This window comes from Ceratotherium simum, chromosome 32 (genome assembly GCF_057802395.1).
Source record: "Ceratotherium simum simum isolate JZ-2026a chromosome 32, ASM5780239v1, whole genome shotgun sequence".
NCBI lineage: Eukaryota > Metazoa > Chordata > Mammalia > Perissodactyla > Rhinocerotidae > Ceratotherium > Ceratotherium simum.
The window spans coordinates 1,322,285-1,336,835 of NC_141931.1; the positions used below are offsets into that span (position 1 = coordinate 1,322,285).

Sequence of the window (14,551 nt, forward strand, 5' to 3'; positions counted from 1 at the left end):
ACTGTGCCGGAGGTTATAGCCAGAGCAATCAGGCCAGAAAAAGAAAGAAAAGGCAGCCAGATTGGAAAGGAAGAAGTAAAACTATCTCCATTTGCAGATGACATGATCTTACATATATAAAATTCTAAGGAATCTAGTAAAAAACTATTAGAACTAAAAATGAGTTCCGCAGTATGGAAGAATACAAGATCAATCTACAAAAATAAACTGTATTCCCATACATTGGCAATGAACAATCTGAAAATGAAACTAAGAAAACAACTGCACTTACAATAGCATGAAATAGAATTAAACACCTAACAAAAGAAGTGTAAGATCTGTACACTGAAAACTACCAACACTGTGGAAAAGACATTGAAGGAAATCTAAATAAATGGAAAGACACCTCGTGTTCGTGGATCGGAGGACTTAGTATTGTTAAGACTACAATATTCCACAAAATGATCCCAGCTAGTTTTGTTTTTTTGTTTGTTTTACAGAAACTGACCAGCTGATTTTAAAATTCATTCGGAAATGCAAGGGTAACAGAATAGCCAAAATAACCTTGAAAGAGAAGAACAAAGTTGGGAGAGTCATATTTTCTGATTTCAACTACTCAGCTATGGTAATCAAGACAGTGTGTGGTATTGACATAAGGATATTCATATTGATCAATGGAATAAAATTGGAAGTCCAGAAATAAACTTTCACATTTACTGTCAACTGATTTTTGACAAGAGTGACAGACAATTCAATGAGGAAAGGACAGTCCCTTCAACAAATGGTGCTGGGACGACTGGATATCCACACGCAAAACAATGAATGTGAACCCCTACCTCAAAAAAAACCCCAGCTCAAAATGGATCATAGACCTAAATGTAAGAGGTAAAATTATGTAACTCCTAAAAGAAAACACAGGAGTAAATCACACGACCTCGGGCTATGCAATGGTTTCTTAGATACAACAACAAAAGCACAAGTGACAAAAGAAAAAAATATATAAATTGGGTTTCACAAAAATGAAAACTACGTTACAAATGATACCACTAAGAAAGTGAAATGACAACCCAGAGAATAGGAGGAAATACTTGTGAATCATATATCTGACAAGGGGCTTGATCCATATCCAGAACATACAAAGAACTCTTTACAACTCTTAATATTCTTACAATAAAAAGACAACCCAATTCAAAAATGGGCAAAGAATTTGAAGAGACATTTCTCCAAAGAAGATATACAAATGGCCAAAAAATACATGAAAAGATCTTCATCAATCATTAGGGAAATGAAATCAAAACTATAATGCGAGAATACTTCACACCCACTAGAATGGCTAAAATCGAAAAGACAGACAATAACAAGGTTGAAGGATGTGATGTGGAGAAACTGGAACCCTCATAACATTGCCAATGGGAATGTAAAATGGTGCAGCCATATTGCCAGGTTGTTCCTCAAAAAGTTAAGACACAGAGTTACCATATGACCCAGCAATTCCACTCCTAGGTATATACCAAGAGAAATGAAAATATATACCCACTCAAAAACTTGTATACAAATGTTCACAGCAATATTATTCACAACAGCTAAAAAACAGAAACAACTCAAATGTCTATCAATTGATGAATGAATAAACAAAGCACGGTATATCCATAAATGGAATATTATTTGGCAATAAAAAAGAATAAAATACTATACTTGTCACAACGTGGATGAACTCTGAAAACATTAAGGCAAGTTAAAAAAAGCCAGTCACAAAAGACCACACATTATATGAATCCATTTATATGAAACGTCCAGAATAGGCAAATACATAGAGACAGAAAATAGCCTAGTGGTTACCTATGCCTGGGTAGGGGTTGGGAATGGGGAGTGACTGCTAAATGGTAAGGGGTTTCTTTATGGGGTCATGAAAATATCCTGAAACTAGGTGGTGGTGATGGTTGCACAAGATACTAAAAAAGACTGAAGTGCTAACTTTAAGTGGGTGGATTTTCTGGTGTGTGAACCATAGCTCAATAAAACTATAAAACATAAGGAATTACTAAGAAGGCAGTGTACCTCCTCTTGTCCGGTTAGTGCTCACTGTGCCACCTCCATTTCTTGTCGTTGCCCTTTTCTCGACGCCCGACTCCTCTCCATCAATCACGGACGCCTTCTCCCTCCCACTGCCCATCGGCGCAGCTCTCCAGACAGAACCCACCTTGCAGGCAACCCTCAATCGGGCTGGGTGGAGCGACGTCCCCCCAGCTGAAGACCAGGCCGCCCTCCCTTCAGGATGCTCACTCTAAGAGCGTAAGCAGGGGAAGACAGGCCCGAGGCTAAGGGTATTAAACCACTGGGGAGGGCTGCATGCGAGCAAGAAGCTCCGGAACGCCCCTACCTTTCGGGCAGAGTGTGAGGAACAGCAGCTCTACTAACTTCAGCCGGCAGGCAGCTACTCCTGCGCTTGCTTTACACATGTAACAACTACTTATTGAGCATTTATCATGTACCAGGCTGTGTTCCAGGTGCTGGTCACATCGCAGTGAACCAAACAGACAAAAAAATTTAAAAAATCCTTTTCATGGAGCTTCTATTATAAACAAAATAGAATAAATGAGTTAAACCTAAAGAATGTTCATTGGTGGTAAGTGCTGAGGAGAAGCACAAAGCAGGACCTGATGAGAAGGGAATGTAGGGAGAGGCTGCAAATTCAAAGGCTGCGAGCCCTTTGAGCAAAGGCTTGAAGGGGGGCAGGGAGGCGCCCCGCACACATACAGAGGAGCCGAGCGCCACCCTCCTGAGGCAGGCACATGTCTGGTGTGTTCAGGAACAGCAAGAGGGCGAGCGGCTGGAGCAGAGTGACGGGGGGAGGGGAGCTGAGATGAAGAGGAGGCCTAATCCTGCTGGGGCCTGTAGGCCACTTGAGGGCTTTCCTATGTTTTCCTCTGAGGAAGGTAGGGGACCACTTGGAGGTTTTGAGCTGAGGAGAGTACAGAGTGAGAAAAATAATGGCTCAGGACAAAGCCCTGGGCCCCTTTCTCCTGTCACCTCTGCGTCATGACCAATTGTTCTAAGGGTGAACATCTGAGCCCAAAGGAACTGAGCCAATCAAAATTCATCCCCTCTTCAAAATCTGGACTAAACACAAGGGGCTGAGTTAGCCGGCCTTGGGCCCTAAAGGAAAAAGCGGTGCCGAGTCAGGGTTGGGACAGCTACTTCTCGGCCACGCCCGACCAGCAGCCGGCCTGAAGGTTAATGTTGCAGACCCACAGCGGGGAGCAGAGGCGAGATGAGGCAGCCCCAGGGAGACAGAGGGAGAGAGGACCCTGGTGTTGATCTCACTGTACGCCTGATGCGCTCCCGGTCCTAGAGGACAAGGGGTACATGGGCCTCCCGACCTTCCAGCACACCTCCCTCTGCCTTGGCCTCTTTGTGTGGGTTTCTCAGCCCTATAACCGAAGATCCCTGGCTTAGACAGGCAGTGAGCTATATCTGTCATCCAAGCACCACATGGGACTAAAATGGGTGTCTGTTCACAGCTCTAAGTATAACCCAGCTCAAAGAACCCCTGAGAGAAGGAATGGGATGCATGGAGGGGCAGCTGGACCTGAAGGCCTTCTGCCCACCTCACCACAGTGACTCTGGCTCCCCACAGCTCTCCCTGGGGTGCCCCATCATAAATCAGTAAGATGTAATTCAATTACCTCACCCTCTTTTTAATTTCCTCACGAGTCAGTAGCAATAGGAGAATAGGATTTTAGCACATCCTGCAAGGCTAAAAAAATATACTTAGTGATATTAAGTTACTGTAACTCTTTTAAAACGAAGTTAACTAAGCTGTGCAATATTTGCTTTGGGTTAACCAGGTTCGAGGTGTCTGAGGTACTGGCCGCTCTCTCACCACAGGCAGGCTGCAGTCTTGCTCCTTGTGGGCAGCAGCGCCAGAGCTAACGGCTGTCCTTCCCTCCCCCACCCCTGCCTCCTCCTGGGCCGCAGGCCAAGACGCCTAGGATGCCCAGGAGAAAAGCAGAGATTAATGCATCTCTGTCAACTCTAGCCCGGACCTGTTCTGAATGGCTGTTTCTAACTCTAGGGGCCCCAAGAGAAGGAAGAAGAATTACACAAGGGTCTTGCTCAGAGCACACATCTGTCTGCCTTCTGCTCACAGGCACGCAGGCTGACTTGTGGCCAACACAAGCGGTGGCAGCCAGAGGATCGTCTGCAGTGCTGTACCCACTGCACGGGACCCCGGAGCTGCTCATCTGTAGGCTGTAACCAACAAGACCCCCAAACAAGCTAATCTCCTGCTAAGCCACTGGTGTATCTAACAGGACAGTGAAGATTTCAGGAGTTATAATTACTGACACATACGCACCCTCCACTAGTGCCACAAAGACACAAACTACCCAACCTTCCCGTGCCCAGGGGGCAGGGGCGTGCACTGTGGAAGTTCTCTCCACGTCTCTGCAGAAGCCGGGAGGCTGCAGGATCAGAAGTCAGGCCCGAGTCCTCCACAGGACACTGACCTTCCCCTCCACGGATGAATCTAAACAATAAGGCGCTATTTGGGTCACAGTCGGGTCATCATTTTCTCAGGAATTCAAGGTAAAACAATCCCCACCACATTCCACTTGCAGTAGCTTCAAAATGCACCTCTCTTCTGGGCAGGAATTTAAGTATTACTCTCTCCCATGGTTTCACCTGATTTTCACACCTCCTTTTCCCTTCGTCGCAATTTCCCCACATAAAAACTTCAACCCTGTTGCGTGTTATTGTAAGAACTGGAAATCCTATGGGGGAACAAAGCTGGGCAATAAATATACTTCTCCATGATGACATAATAACCTATAATCATTCCAAATCACCTAATGACTACTTGTTGAATGTCTGTTTTACCCTTAGGCGGCAAGTTTAATGAGAGAAGGAATGAACAAACAAATGATGAATTGACTAATTAATAAACAAGCACACAGGTTTACTGTTGACAGCTGGGAGCACAAAGCTCTGAGTGTGGCAGAGGTACAAAGGTCCTCAGGGGGCCTGTAAACTTCTATTAGACAATAATCTCTTCTCAGAAACTACAGGGAACGGCTCTCTGGTCTCCCCCCGGGACAGCGCATTCACAAGCAGAGCACACTTCCTACCTGACTGGACACAATGTCAGAGAGCAGTGACAACGGGCTCCATGGTCAAATCTACTTCCCAAATGAGACCTGACCTAAAGAGTCCCTAAAGTTTTAAGAATCTAAATAAGATTATAGATTTTTATCTCTTACTTGAGTCTTAAAGTGCAGATTACCTCCATGTGTGGTCTCTGAAGATCTTACAGATACATATTTACACAGAAATCACAAAAGAGAGGCTAGCAATATACAGCAGTGCTTCCTACATAGGTCTTAATGTAGGACGTGTGTGGCTCATATCTTATTAATGTTATTAAAACCTTTGTGGGGAATCAACCACAGGAACCCAGAGGGTAACAGGGAGGGGTGGCCCGAGTCCTTCTTAAAGACCTCCTTTAGCTGATGTTTTCCTTACTTGCATTTAATATTCCAGCATTTATTGGTTTTGAATGTGAGCTGACAAATGAACTTTAGGTGGGGACTGTGGAACAGACTTGATGGCCTCCTCTGGGAGATGCATACGCTATTCTCCCAGCAAAACAGACAACCCTGAGGCCGAAGCCACAGTCCCCGAGGGCACCTGGTGAGGATCCCTGGTTCGAATCCCACTCCCCTGACCAGCAGGGTGGCCACAGCCATCCGGAAGACACTCACCAGGGTGACAATGGCACATTCAGCCGTCAGCTGAGCAGCACTGAACAGCGTCCGAACAAACCGGTAAATCTGCTTCTGCTCGGGGGTATGTTTGTCGTAATCTGGCGGCACTTCGGATTTCTGGGAAGGAAATACGTTCAGATGACCAGCCCCCCAATAAGAGCAAACAAGAATAAAACAATACCATGAAATGCGAGGAGGAGGAGATTACCGAAAGAGGGTGAAGGTTTTCATCAAAAATATCTAAGAGCATCCTTCCATCTGGGTCCCTAGTGGGGAAAATAAGAGAAAACAGAGTTTATGTTCTGCAAGAATGAGTGTCATTCACAATAAAACAAAAATATATCTTGATTCAACTGTATTTCAAGAAACAGAAGGCAGTGCTAAATGTAAGAGATGCTGTTGGTTATTCATGAATAACAATTTGTTTTTCTTGGGTATAATATTTAATCATTTTTGTTTGAATAGTCCATGAAATAAAGGTTATGAACTATATTCAGTTGAATTAACTTAAGTAAAAAATCTAGATTTTCATTTTCTGAGTTTTCAAATGAATCTGATCTAAACAAGTGACTTAAATTTCTTTAACATCTTGTTTCTGAGCAAAAGCTGATGGATCTGATTAAACCATCACAACATTGTGGTTGACGAAAAAGAAGTCCAAGAGTAAGAACGAACATTCAGCGTTTCCTCGAGATTAATCTGAAGTTTTCACAACTTAACCACTGCATTAAGAGTTTCACAATTTTATACTGAAAAACAAGACGCGACACGTAGAAAAGCTTAACTCAATAACCTACAAACCTATAAAAGAACGGCTGGTTGTTACCAGGCTGGTAAACTCAGAGAACCATGTAAAGGGGAGGCTTTCATGGTAAGCACAGAGCTCGGGCAGCAGGGTCCTGTGGGACCATCCATACCTCACCAGTGACAGCTCTACTTCCATCTGTTTTATGTCATTTGAGTTTTGCCAAAAAATTTTTCTTTAAAAACCCAATTTGGAAACCATCGCTTCTCATAACAGCATATAATTTCCACAGTCTGTGCTTCCAATGTCAACTTGGCTCATGAATATCAGAAGGCTGCAGACCTATCCCTAACACATCCATCACAGCAAACGCAAACACTACAATTCCCGCTCTATAAATTTACTGTCTGCATAAAAGATAAAGGAAAAGCGTAACAAAACAGCTCAATTTTCATCACTATATTTGCACAATAAGAACTGTTTTCAAAGCTTTGGGCATTCGTACCTGTGCTCATTTCACTAGCCTACAGGACACAGGCAGCCTGGTTAGATAAACCCAAGTAAAAGAAAGGTTCACCCTGGCAGGACCCGACAGCGGGGTCTGAAAACATAAAGACACCTCCTTCTGGGTGCACCTGGTCACACTCCCTTGTATGATGACCCCAGCTGTGAGGAATCAGCTGACCCCTCATCTCACGAACAGCCTACAAGACACTCAAGGAGCTGTGTGGGAGACAAAGCCTGGACCAGCACCCCATGTCCTGGGGCAATTCAGCCCTGTTCAATTTTCCTGACGAATAAGAAACCCCAAAAAGCCATCGAGTCCTCTAGAGAAACATTTATCAGAAGTAATTTTAAAAATGAAATTGTAGGTTCAAAAATATAAATGAGGATTAAGAATTTAAGCTAAAACAACTCTGGAAAAAACTGACTCCTCTGAGAAGTGAGTTTTCCTCTCACTTCCATTAAAGCCATGTACCCCAGCTGAAAAGTGCTGTCTCTATCACACTCACAGGCCTTTCAGCAGCTCCAGAAGTGTGGCCAGCACAATTTATCAAGGAGAAACGCTGCACAGTCATGCCACCTCTTCCCGAGAGATCTCCAGGCTACATCTGTAAATTTATCATGCATGTTTACAAATGCTCACTTTCTCAGCTGGACTTTCTCCACTTCCACTCAGTTAGTTTTGGCCCAATTTATCACCATTTAGCCGGGTAGAGCATATGATTAAAAGTCTTGGTGGTATATTGCTTGGGTTCAATTCCCCATTTCCCAATTTACTAGTTGAGTAATCTTAGGCAAATTATTTAATCTCTCTGTGCCTCAGTTTCTTTATCTGTAAAATGGAGATAATATCAGTATCACCTCATGCAGTTGTTATAAAAATTAAATGAGATAATGCATGTAAAGAGCTCGGTAAGTGCTTAATTGGGCTCTTATTATTATCAGCTATGGCTATAAATTAACTTTGGGATCCATAATAGCCTAAGAACTGAGAAATCACTTAGAGATGCTAATGCAAAACTCATTTGAGAACACATCTGAGTTTTACTAATGGCATTACATTGTTATTTAAGACTTGTGTGTTTAAAAGTTTGAACTACTATCACAGAAATAAGTAGCAAGACCAATCACTTTCATTGATGTTATTCTGGTTCAGGTTCAAAGTTCCAATGTCCTACATTTTGTAAATTCCTAAATCCAAAGTTCTCAAGCACCATAAAGAACTACGAATCACAATTACAATATGGAAAAAGGTCATTACAGAGAACACCCTTCCAGGTGTTTGCTTTCAGATATTTCTGTTTTCCCACAACACTGTGCATTAGAAGCTCTGTCATCCAACCTCCATGTCCCTGACTTTCCAGAACCCTCCCGTCTCCTTTGTAGAAGAGACTGAAGGCCTGTGGCCCCCACCGCACACCGCGAGATCCATGCTCACCATGAGGGCATGCTTGCTCCTAGACCTGGTTCACACCAGCTGTACTCGTTAACTATACTCATATAACATACATAAATGTCACAGTCATCAGTGAAATACAAGTGCAATGAGAGTGGCTTCGTTCTTACGAAAACCAAGAAGGATGCTCTGGAACAATCCAATAAAAGGAAATCACTAAAAATAAACCTGCTGTAGATGAGGTGTGGTCAAAACCGAAAAGATTCTACATTCAGATTGTTCAGCAAATGTCTCACGTTTTCTCATTACTGACAAAAAAAAATATGGAAAGGATGAATTAAGGTGTGGCTTATAAAAGCAAGACACTGATCCTCTAATCAGTGCCTCATGCTCGAAGCAGAAATCTGATGCCACATAAGAAAATTGTACTTTTACATGTTTTATGTTGAAATAAAATGTTAAAGGTAAATTTTTTAAATGAATTCTTATGACTCCCTGACTTTTTTACTTAACTGAACTACCTCCAGACTCACTTATCTCAGAGAGAGGGTTTCTACCACATTAAAATAGGTTATGTCTAAATTTATACCAAAATTTCCTCTACTGAATTAAAACTATGAATTAAACATTTTTTTCATGATAAAGTTGCACACAGTAAATTTTTAAAATAATATTTTATAAAAGAAAGAAAGTTCAAACAAATTACATGGAAAATAAAGAGTGAAGAGGAGGCCGCACATCATCAAGAAGCGTTGTCCTGTTTGCTGGCCTCAGACACAAACACCGTTTGGTTTCCTCGATTCAGAAGCAGGTCAGCACTCACCTGGACAGCATCGGGAAATCACACCAACCTCAGAAAGCCCATGAAAATACGAGCCAACCAGAACATAATAGGAACAGCTCGATAAAAGAGAACGTGTGACATCTTCAGCACAAACTCCCCAGCCACATACCTGTTTTTAATGTGGTAATATATGGCGAGAGCTACACTGCAAAAGAAAACGCAGGAGTTCAGTGTTTCATACGCACAGTCAAGATGCTACACAGTATCTGACATCAGTCTGACCGTAAATATTTAAATTTAAGTAAAAATCAAACGATACACCTTAACAGTCCCATTTAATTCAGGATGCTGACCAGGAAAATGCACTCTTCAAAGTAAATCAATCTGGCACTCATTTTCAGCAATTATTAAAACTTTTCCAGAAACACCAAAACTTCAAGTGATGTTTAGAAACAAATGTCTCTTTCTATCTGAAATTTAAGCTTTCCTCACTTGTAAAATACAGGCACCAAATAAAAAACAGGTGGTGCAAATTCAACACCTTTCGAAATTGCCAACTCAGTACCTACTATTTTAGATATTTCTACCATAAAATGTGAATATTAGCCACAGTGGTTTGCTTTTCTTCTCTTAAATCAGTAACCTCTTGGCAATCTGCCTAGCTTATTCATTCACTTGCTGAAGTGGTACATAACTCGTATTTGTAACACTACCTTAAAATGTTATTTGACATTTTAAAAGATCTGAATTTAATGAAGACATTCTCGTCCCCCAAATTTTTTTCCAATAATGTTTTTCTGATTATAAAATGTATTATATTCATATTTTAGAAATTTTGGAAAGTACAGAAAATATAAAGAAAAATAATCCCTCTACCCAAAGATGACTACTATTAGCTTGAGATATATAGATATCTACCTATATCTATACATTAGTGTAAACAAACAAGCTTGCAGCCTACTTTTATCCTCATTAACGTTTTTCTTACCATTAAAATATTCTTCAAAAACATGATGTTAAATGGCTGACTATATTCCATTATATAGTTGGATAATTTACTAACCACTCCTCTACAACTGAACATTTAAGTTGTTTCTAATACTTTGCAATTATAATCAACACTATAATGAATATCCTCACAGATAAATATTTGTGCAACCTATGACAATATTATTTCCATAAGAAAATATCCTGTAATTGGAATTACCTGACCTAAACTCACTAATACTTGTAAGGCTCCCCACATATATTGCCAAACACCTTTGTAGAGAAACCGTACCAGTACACTTCCCAGCAGAGTCTGTTTCACCTCACCCTTGCTGACACTCACCTTGAATGTTTTGAAAACATGTTCACTGGAAGAAAGCGTACCTGTTTTCAATTTGAGTTTCTTTAACCACCTATCAAGTTGACGGTTATTCGTGTTGACTGGCCAACTTTTCATTTCCTCTTTTGTCAACTGTCTAGATCCTTTCCCTATTTTTGTTTTACTTTAAAACTACTTAGAAGAGGCCAAAATTTACTTTTTAAGCTGCTAAGAACACAGCTAACTGGGTGTATCAGATTGTGTTCGGGGTCTCAGAGTGCAGAGACTGCCAGCCGGGCACCAACACGGAGGTGGAGGCTCAGTCCAGACATCTCAGCTCACGCGGCGGCACCCAAGCAGAGACTGGGCAGGCAGCCTGGACTCCAAATGGCTGAGACGGTTACCTGTGACTTAACATGACAACAGCTAATCTCACGCTATCAGACAAACACTTACACGCTTCCAAATCTCTCTCTCTCTCCAGCTCTACTCATTCGAATGAGTTCGGCTAAGTATCAAAAGCACTCAGGAGCAAATGGTAATTTATTCTTTTTCTCCTAACATCTTGAAAAGCATCTAAGCTGAAGGAACTGTCATTTGGGGTGAAACGGCTTCAGAATTTAAAATAATAATAACATGGTTTTCAAAGTGCTTTCACATACATTAACGGCCCTGCAATGGAAAACAGTAGACGTTACTGATTCTATTTTATAAATGAGGAAGTTCAGGTTCAGACACCAGGTGCCAGGACTTCTGACTTGTACAATGGTCTTGTGCCCTTTCATTCTACTGTGTTGCCTCTGGAAAACAGGAAGCAATTACTGTTTTATTCATTTAATAGTTATGTGTGATGACTGCTTTCCTAATCTTATGTCAGATTTGAACTGAACGTTTCATAGGATCAGGTGTGATGTAGCGATCAGTTTAATCGCTTTGACTGATTGAGAAAAAACGGTTCCTGCTTCCCCTCTGAGGGAGTGTGACCCAGGAAAATGTCCCTGGGCTGAAGTCAGGCCAACCTGGGTTCAAAACCTGGCTCCTTCCTTTATTCGAGTCATTCACCTCTCAGAGCCTGCGTGTCCTCATCTATAAAATCAGGACATTTTCAACCTACATCACAGAGTTGTTGCTATCACCAAATGACATACATAAAAGCATTATGTCAAATATGTAAGTTCTAAAACAGAAGTTATTATTGTTGTTATTCTCTTATCAATAATTCCATTTCAAGAGGTCTTCCAGCTTCTGTAGACTGAGTGAAAGTCTTCAGGGCCCCAAGGTCACTATCTCTCAAATCTCCTGAGCCAAAAGCAAGACTGAACATCATTGTGCCTTAGACCTCCATGAAAAATAGAGCCACTCTGTAGGACAATTTCCACTCAAGGTTACACCCTGGAAAGGGAGAAAACCAAGCTGAGGATTCAGGTACAGCCCAGCTCCCCAGGCCAGTTTAGCTGGTCATATTGAAAGATGTGACTGCTGGGGGCAAAGGGCAGTCAGCTGAAAACTGAATCAGTCTCAGGCTTCAGATTTCACTCCAAATGCCCAGCTTCAGCGCCTGGTCAGTTCTGCCACATCCTCAGGAAATGGTGAGGTCTCACCAAGGATGGGCTGCAGCCAAACCAGAAGTACATTTGGACCAAAGGGTTTGCTCGACTGCTTTTCCCACATAGCTGGGAAGGAAAAAATTCTATTTTCCTGACCAAGAAAACAAAGCAGATTTGTGATTGTTGGCACTGCACTTGTTTTACTTCTTAGCTAGAAATAAATCAGCAAAGCATGTGGCAATCCTCAGACCTCTGAAGATGACGAGGTGGTGGTTCTGGCCGTGCAAAGGAGCTGAGCCACGGAGCTGGAGGCGGGGGGAAGCAGCTGCTCCCTGAGCCTCAGAGGCCCAGACAGTGAACGACCTGGCCAGCTGTGTGAGGGGGCTCCCCCTACTCTCCACTCTCTCCTTGATCATTACCACATGCTCCTTACAGGACGTGGGGAAGGGTCTGGTTGTAGAGGCATGGGCAGTGGTGGGCAAACGCTAAATTCACACCACAGCTGCCGACATTTAGGGGAAAGATGGGAAAACCAAGGTCTCAAAAAAGAAATTATGCCGAACAGCAAGTGCCCCAACTTTTCATACTTAAACTCTTCTTTTACTCTAGAGTAGCACTCAACCCTCACCCACCCTCAGCTAGAACTTGTAAATATGCTGGTTCACTGCGGCAATCCCCAACTGGCAGAAGATTTTCTTCTAAAAATTAGCTCAGAAATCGGTTGTTTAGAACTCAGAGCATTTTCGCAAAGAAACAAGGTCATACTTGGTTTTCAGGAATCAAGTTCAGCCTACAAATGCTCACGAGGCCCACAGTGAAGCCAAACTACTGTAGTAATGAGCTTGGTATCAATTTTAACATCTGGGGGCAGAGGCCAAGACGGCCTTGGATTTAGGGAAGGCAGAGAAAGCCAAAAAAGGAAAACAGGAGTTTCCTTCTGATAGGTTTAGGCAAAGTTTTAGAACAGGAGGGCATGTGGATTCAGCATCTTCCTCGCCTCTTCCCGACACTCCTCTCCCTTCTGAACACCCCTTTCCCCTTACGCGGTCCAGGCCCCCGGCTGAAGCCCACCCGGGCCTGCTGACACCTCAAAACCTCACTCTTCAGCTCCTTGATCATAACCAAGCCAAGGGTGGGACGTGGGTATTTACAGGGAAGGATTCTGATGGACAACTTCAGTCAGGGTCCATGCTACCCAGCTCCCAGGTCCAAAATAGACATTTTAAAAAAGAGGGTACTTTTTAAAACAACTGAACCACCGACTGAAGGAATCTCAAATTTGGGTGGTGCAGAGAAAATGTCTTGTAGACCAGGGAAGCCACAGTATCTGCTCTGTCTTGACAGTCACCTACCTTAAGTGGCCCAGCTTTTCAGCTTCTTTTCCTCCATGTACTAACCTATACTTCACTTAAAACTTTCAGGGAAACTTGAAGGGGAGAGGAGAGCAACTGCCCACTGAAATCAGGGGTCCTCAACCTTGGCTGCCTATTAGAATCTCCTAGAGGGGTTTAAAAATCCAGATTCCAGGTCTGGAGGGCAAGACCTCAAACAGCAGTGTGTTTTTAAACTACCAGGGGCAGCCAGGGCTGGAACCACTAATTTACACAGACGCACAGTCATAACCTAGGGGCTTGCACCTCCCAGGCTCGACAAGGAAATATCAAATTGTCACTCATTTTTCCCACTGGGCTCCTAAGTGTCTATGTCACACCAGTGGCAATTTTAAGTCACCCAAGGATGAAGTGCTGAGCAACTGAGTCAGATCCACTTGTAAATCCCAGAGCTCCTGCTGGCCCTGAAAGTGAAGTGCCCTCGGCTCCCCTCTGCCTCGCTTCCCGTGAAGAGCATGCCAGGACTAAAGGGAAGTTCACTGCTTTCGTTCTGGGCTCTTTAGATCTTGAGCAGATGCCAGGTCACAAAGTGCCACAGATCTTCAGGGCGCTCCGCTCCTCTCCACAGCTGCTAACCACTTACTCCACATGGTACTTCCAAGAGCTACTGCACTTCCCACTTCCCAGCAGTAAACCCTGGCCCAAGGAGAGGAAGTGGCTCAGCCAAAGCCACGCATTGTGGTGCTGTGATATACATGCCTTTACCCAGCTGTGATCACTGCCTGTCTGGGTGTATGCCCTCTAGTCCTTCACCATGCCCTTAAATGCCAAGGTAATGAGGGAAGAAGCCACATCTCCATTTAGATCTTAGAAACGTGCAACCCCACAGGAGATTAGGCAGCCTCCCCCGAGTGGTCCCATCCCCGGGACAGTCCCACTGCCTGACTGAGGCTGTGATTGACTGTCACATGCAGTCACACTCAGAACAGGGCTTCTAAGCCTGAAAACCCAGCCCACTGAATAGAAGAATACTTATTTAGACATGTGAACACTTGTTTCATATGCTAGCATAGGTTGTTGTTAAGTGTGTACATTCTCAAACAAATACAGAGATAAAATATCGCAGCTTTTTCACAGTTGACCTGAAGACCACAGACCCCAGCACATCAAGGGTTGTCATCATCACAGTGCTAGAGG

The 14,551-nt window shown here is 43.1% G+C and overlaps 1 protein-coding gene across 2 annotated transcripts in view; it reads right to left on the reverse strand.

Annotated features, from left to right (window-relative positions):
- CCNY (cyclin Y) overlaps positions 1-14,551 on the reverse strand; it is a 213,668-nt gene that overhangs the window by 19,586 nt on the left and 179,531 nt on the right. For both annotated transcript variants that reach the window (XM_004425203.3, XM_087420617.1), the window contains exons 5-7: positions 9,340-9,375; positions 5,950-6,007; positions 5,739-5,858 (exon numbers count right to left, since the gene is read on the reverse strand). In XM_004425203.3, the coding sequence (XP_004425260.1) occupies positions 5,739-5,858; positions 5,950-6,007; positions 9,340-9,375 (214 nt within the window). The remainder of the gene's footprint in view (positions 1-5,738; positions 5,859-5,949; positions 6,008-9,339; positions 9,376-14,551) is intronic.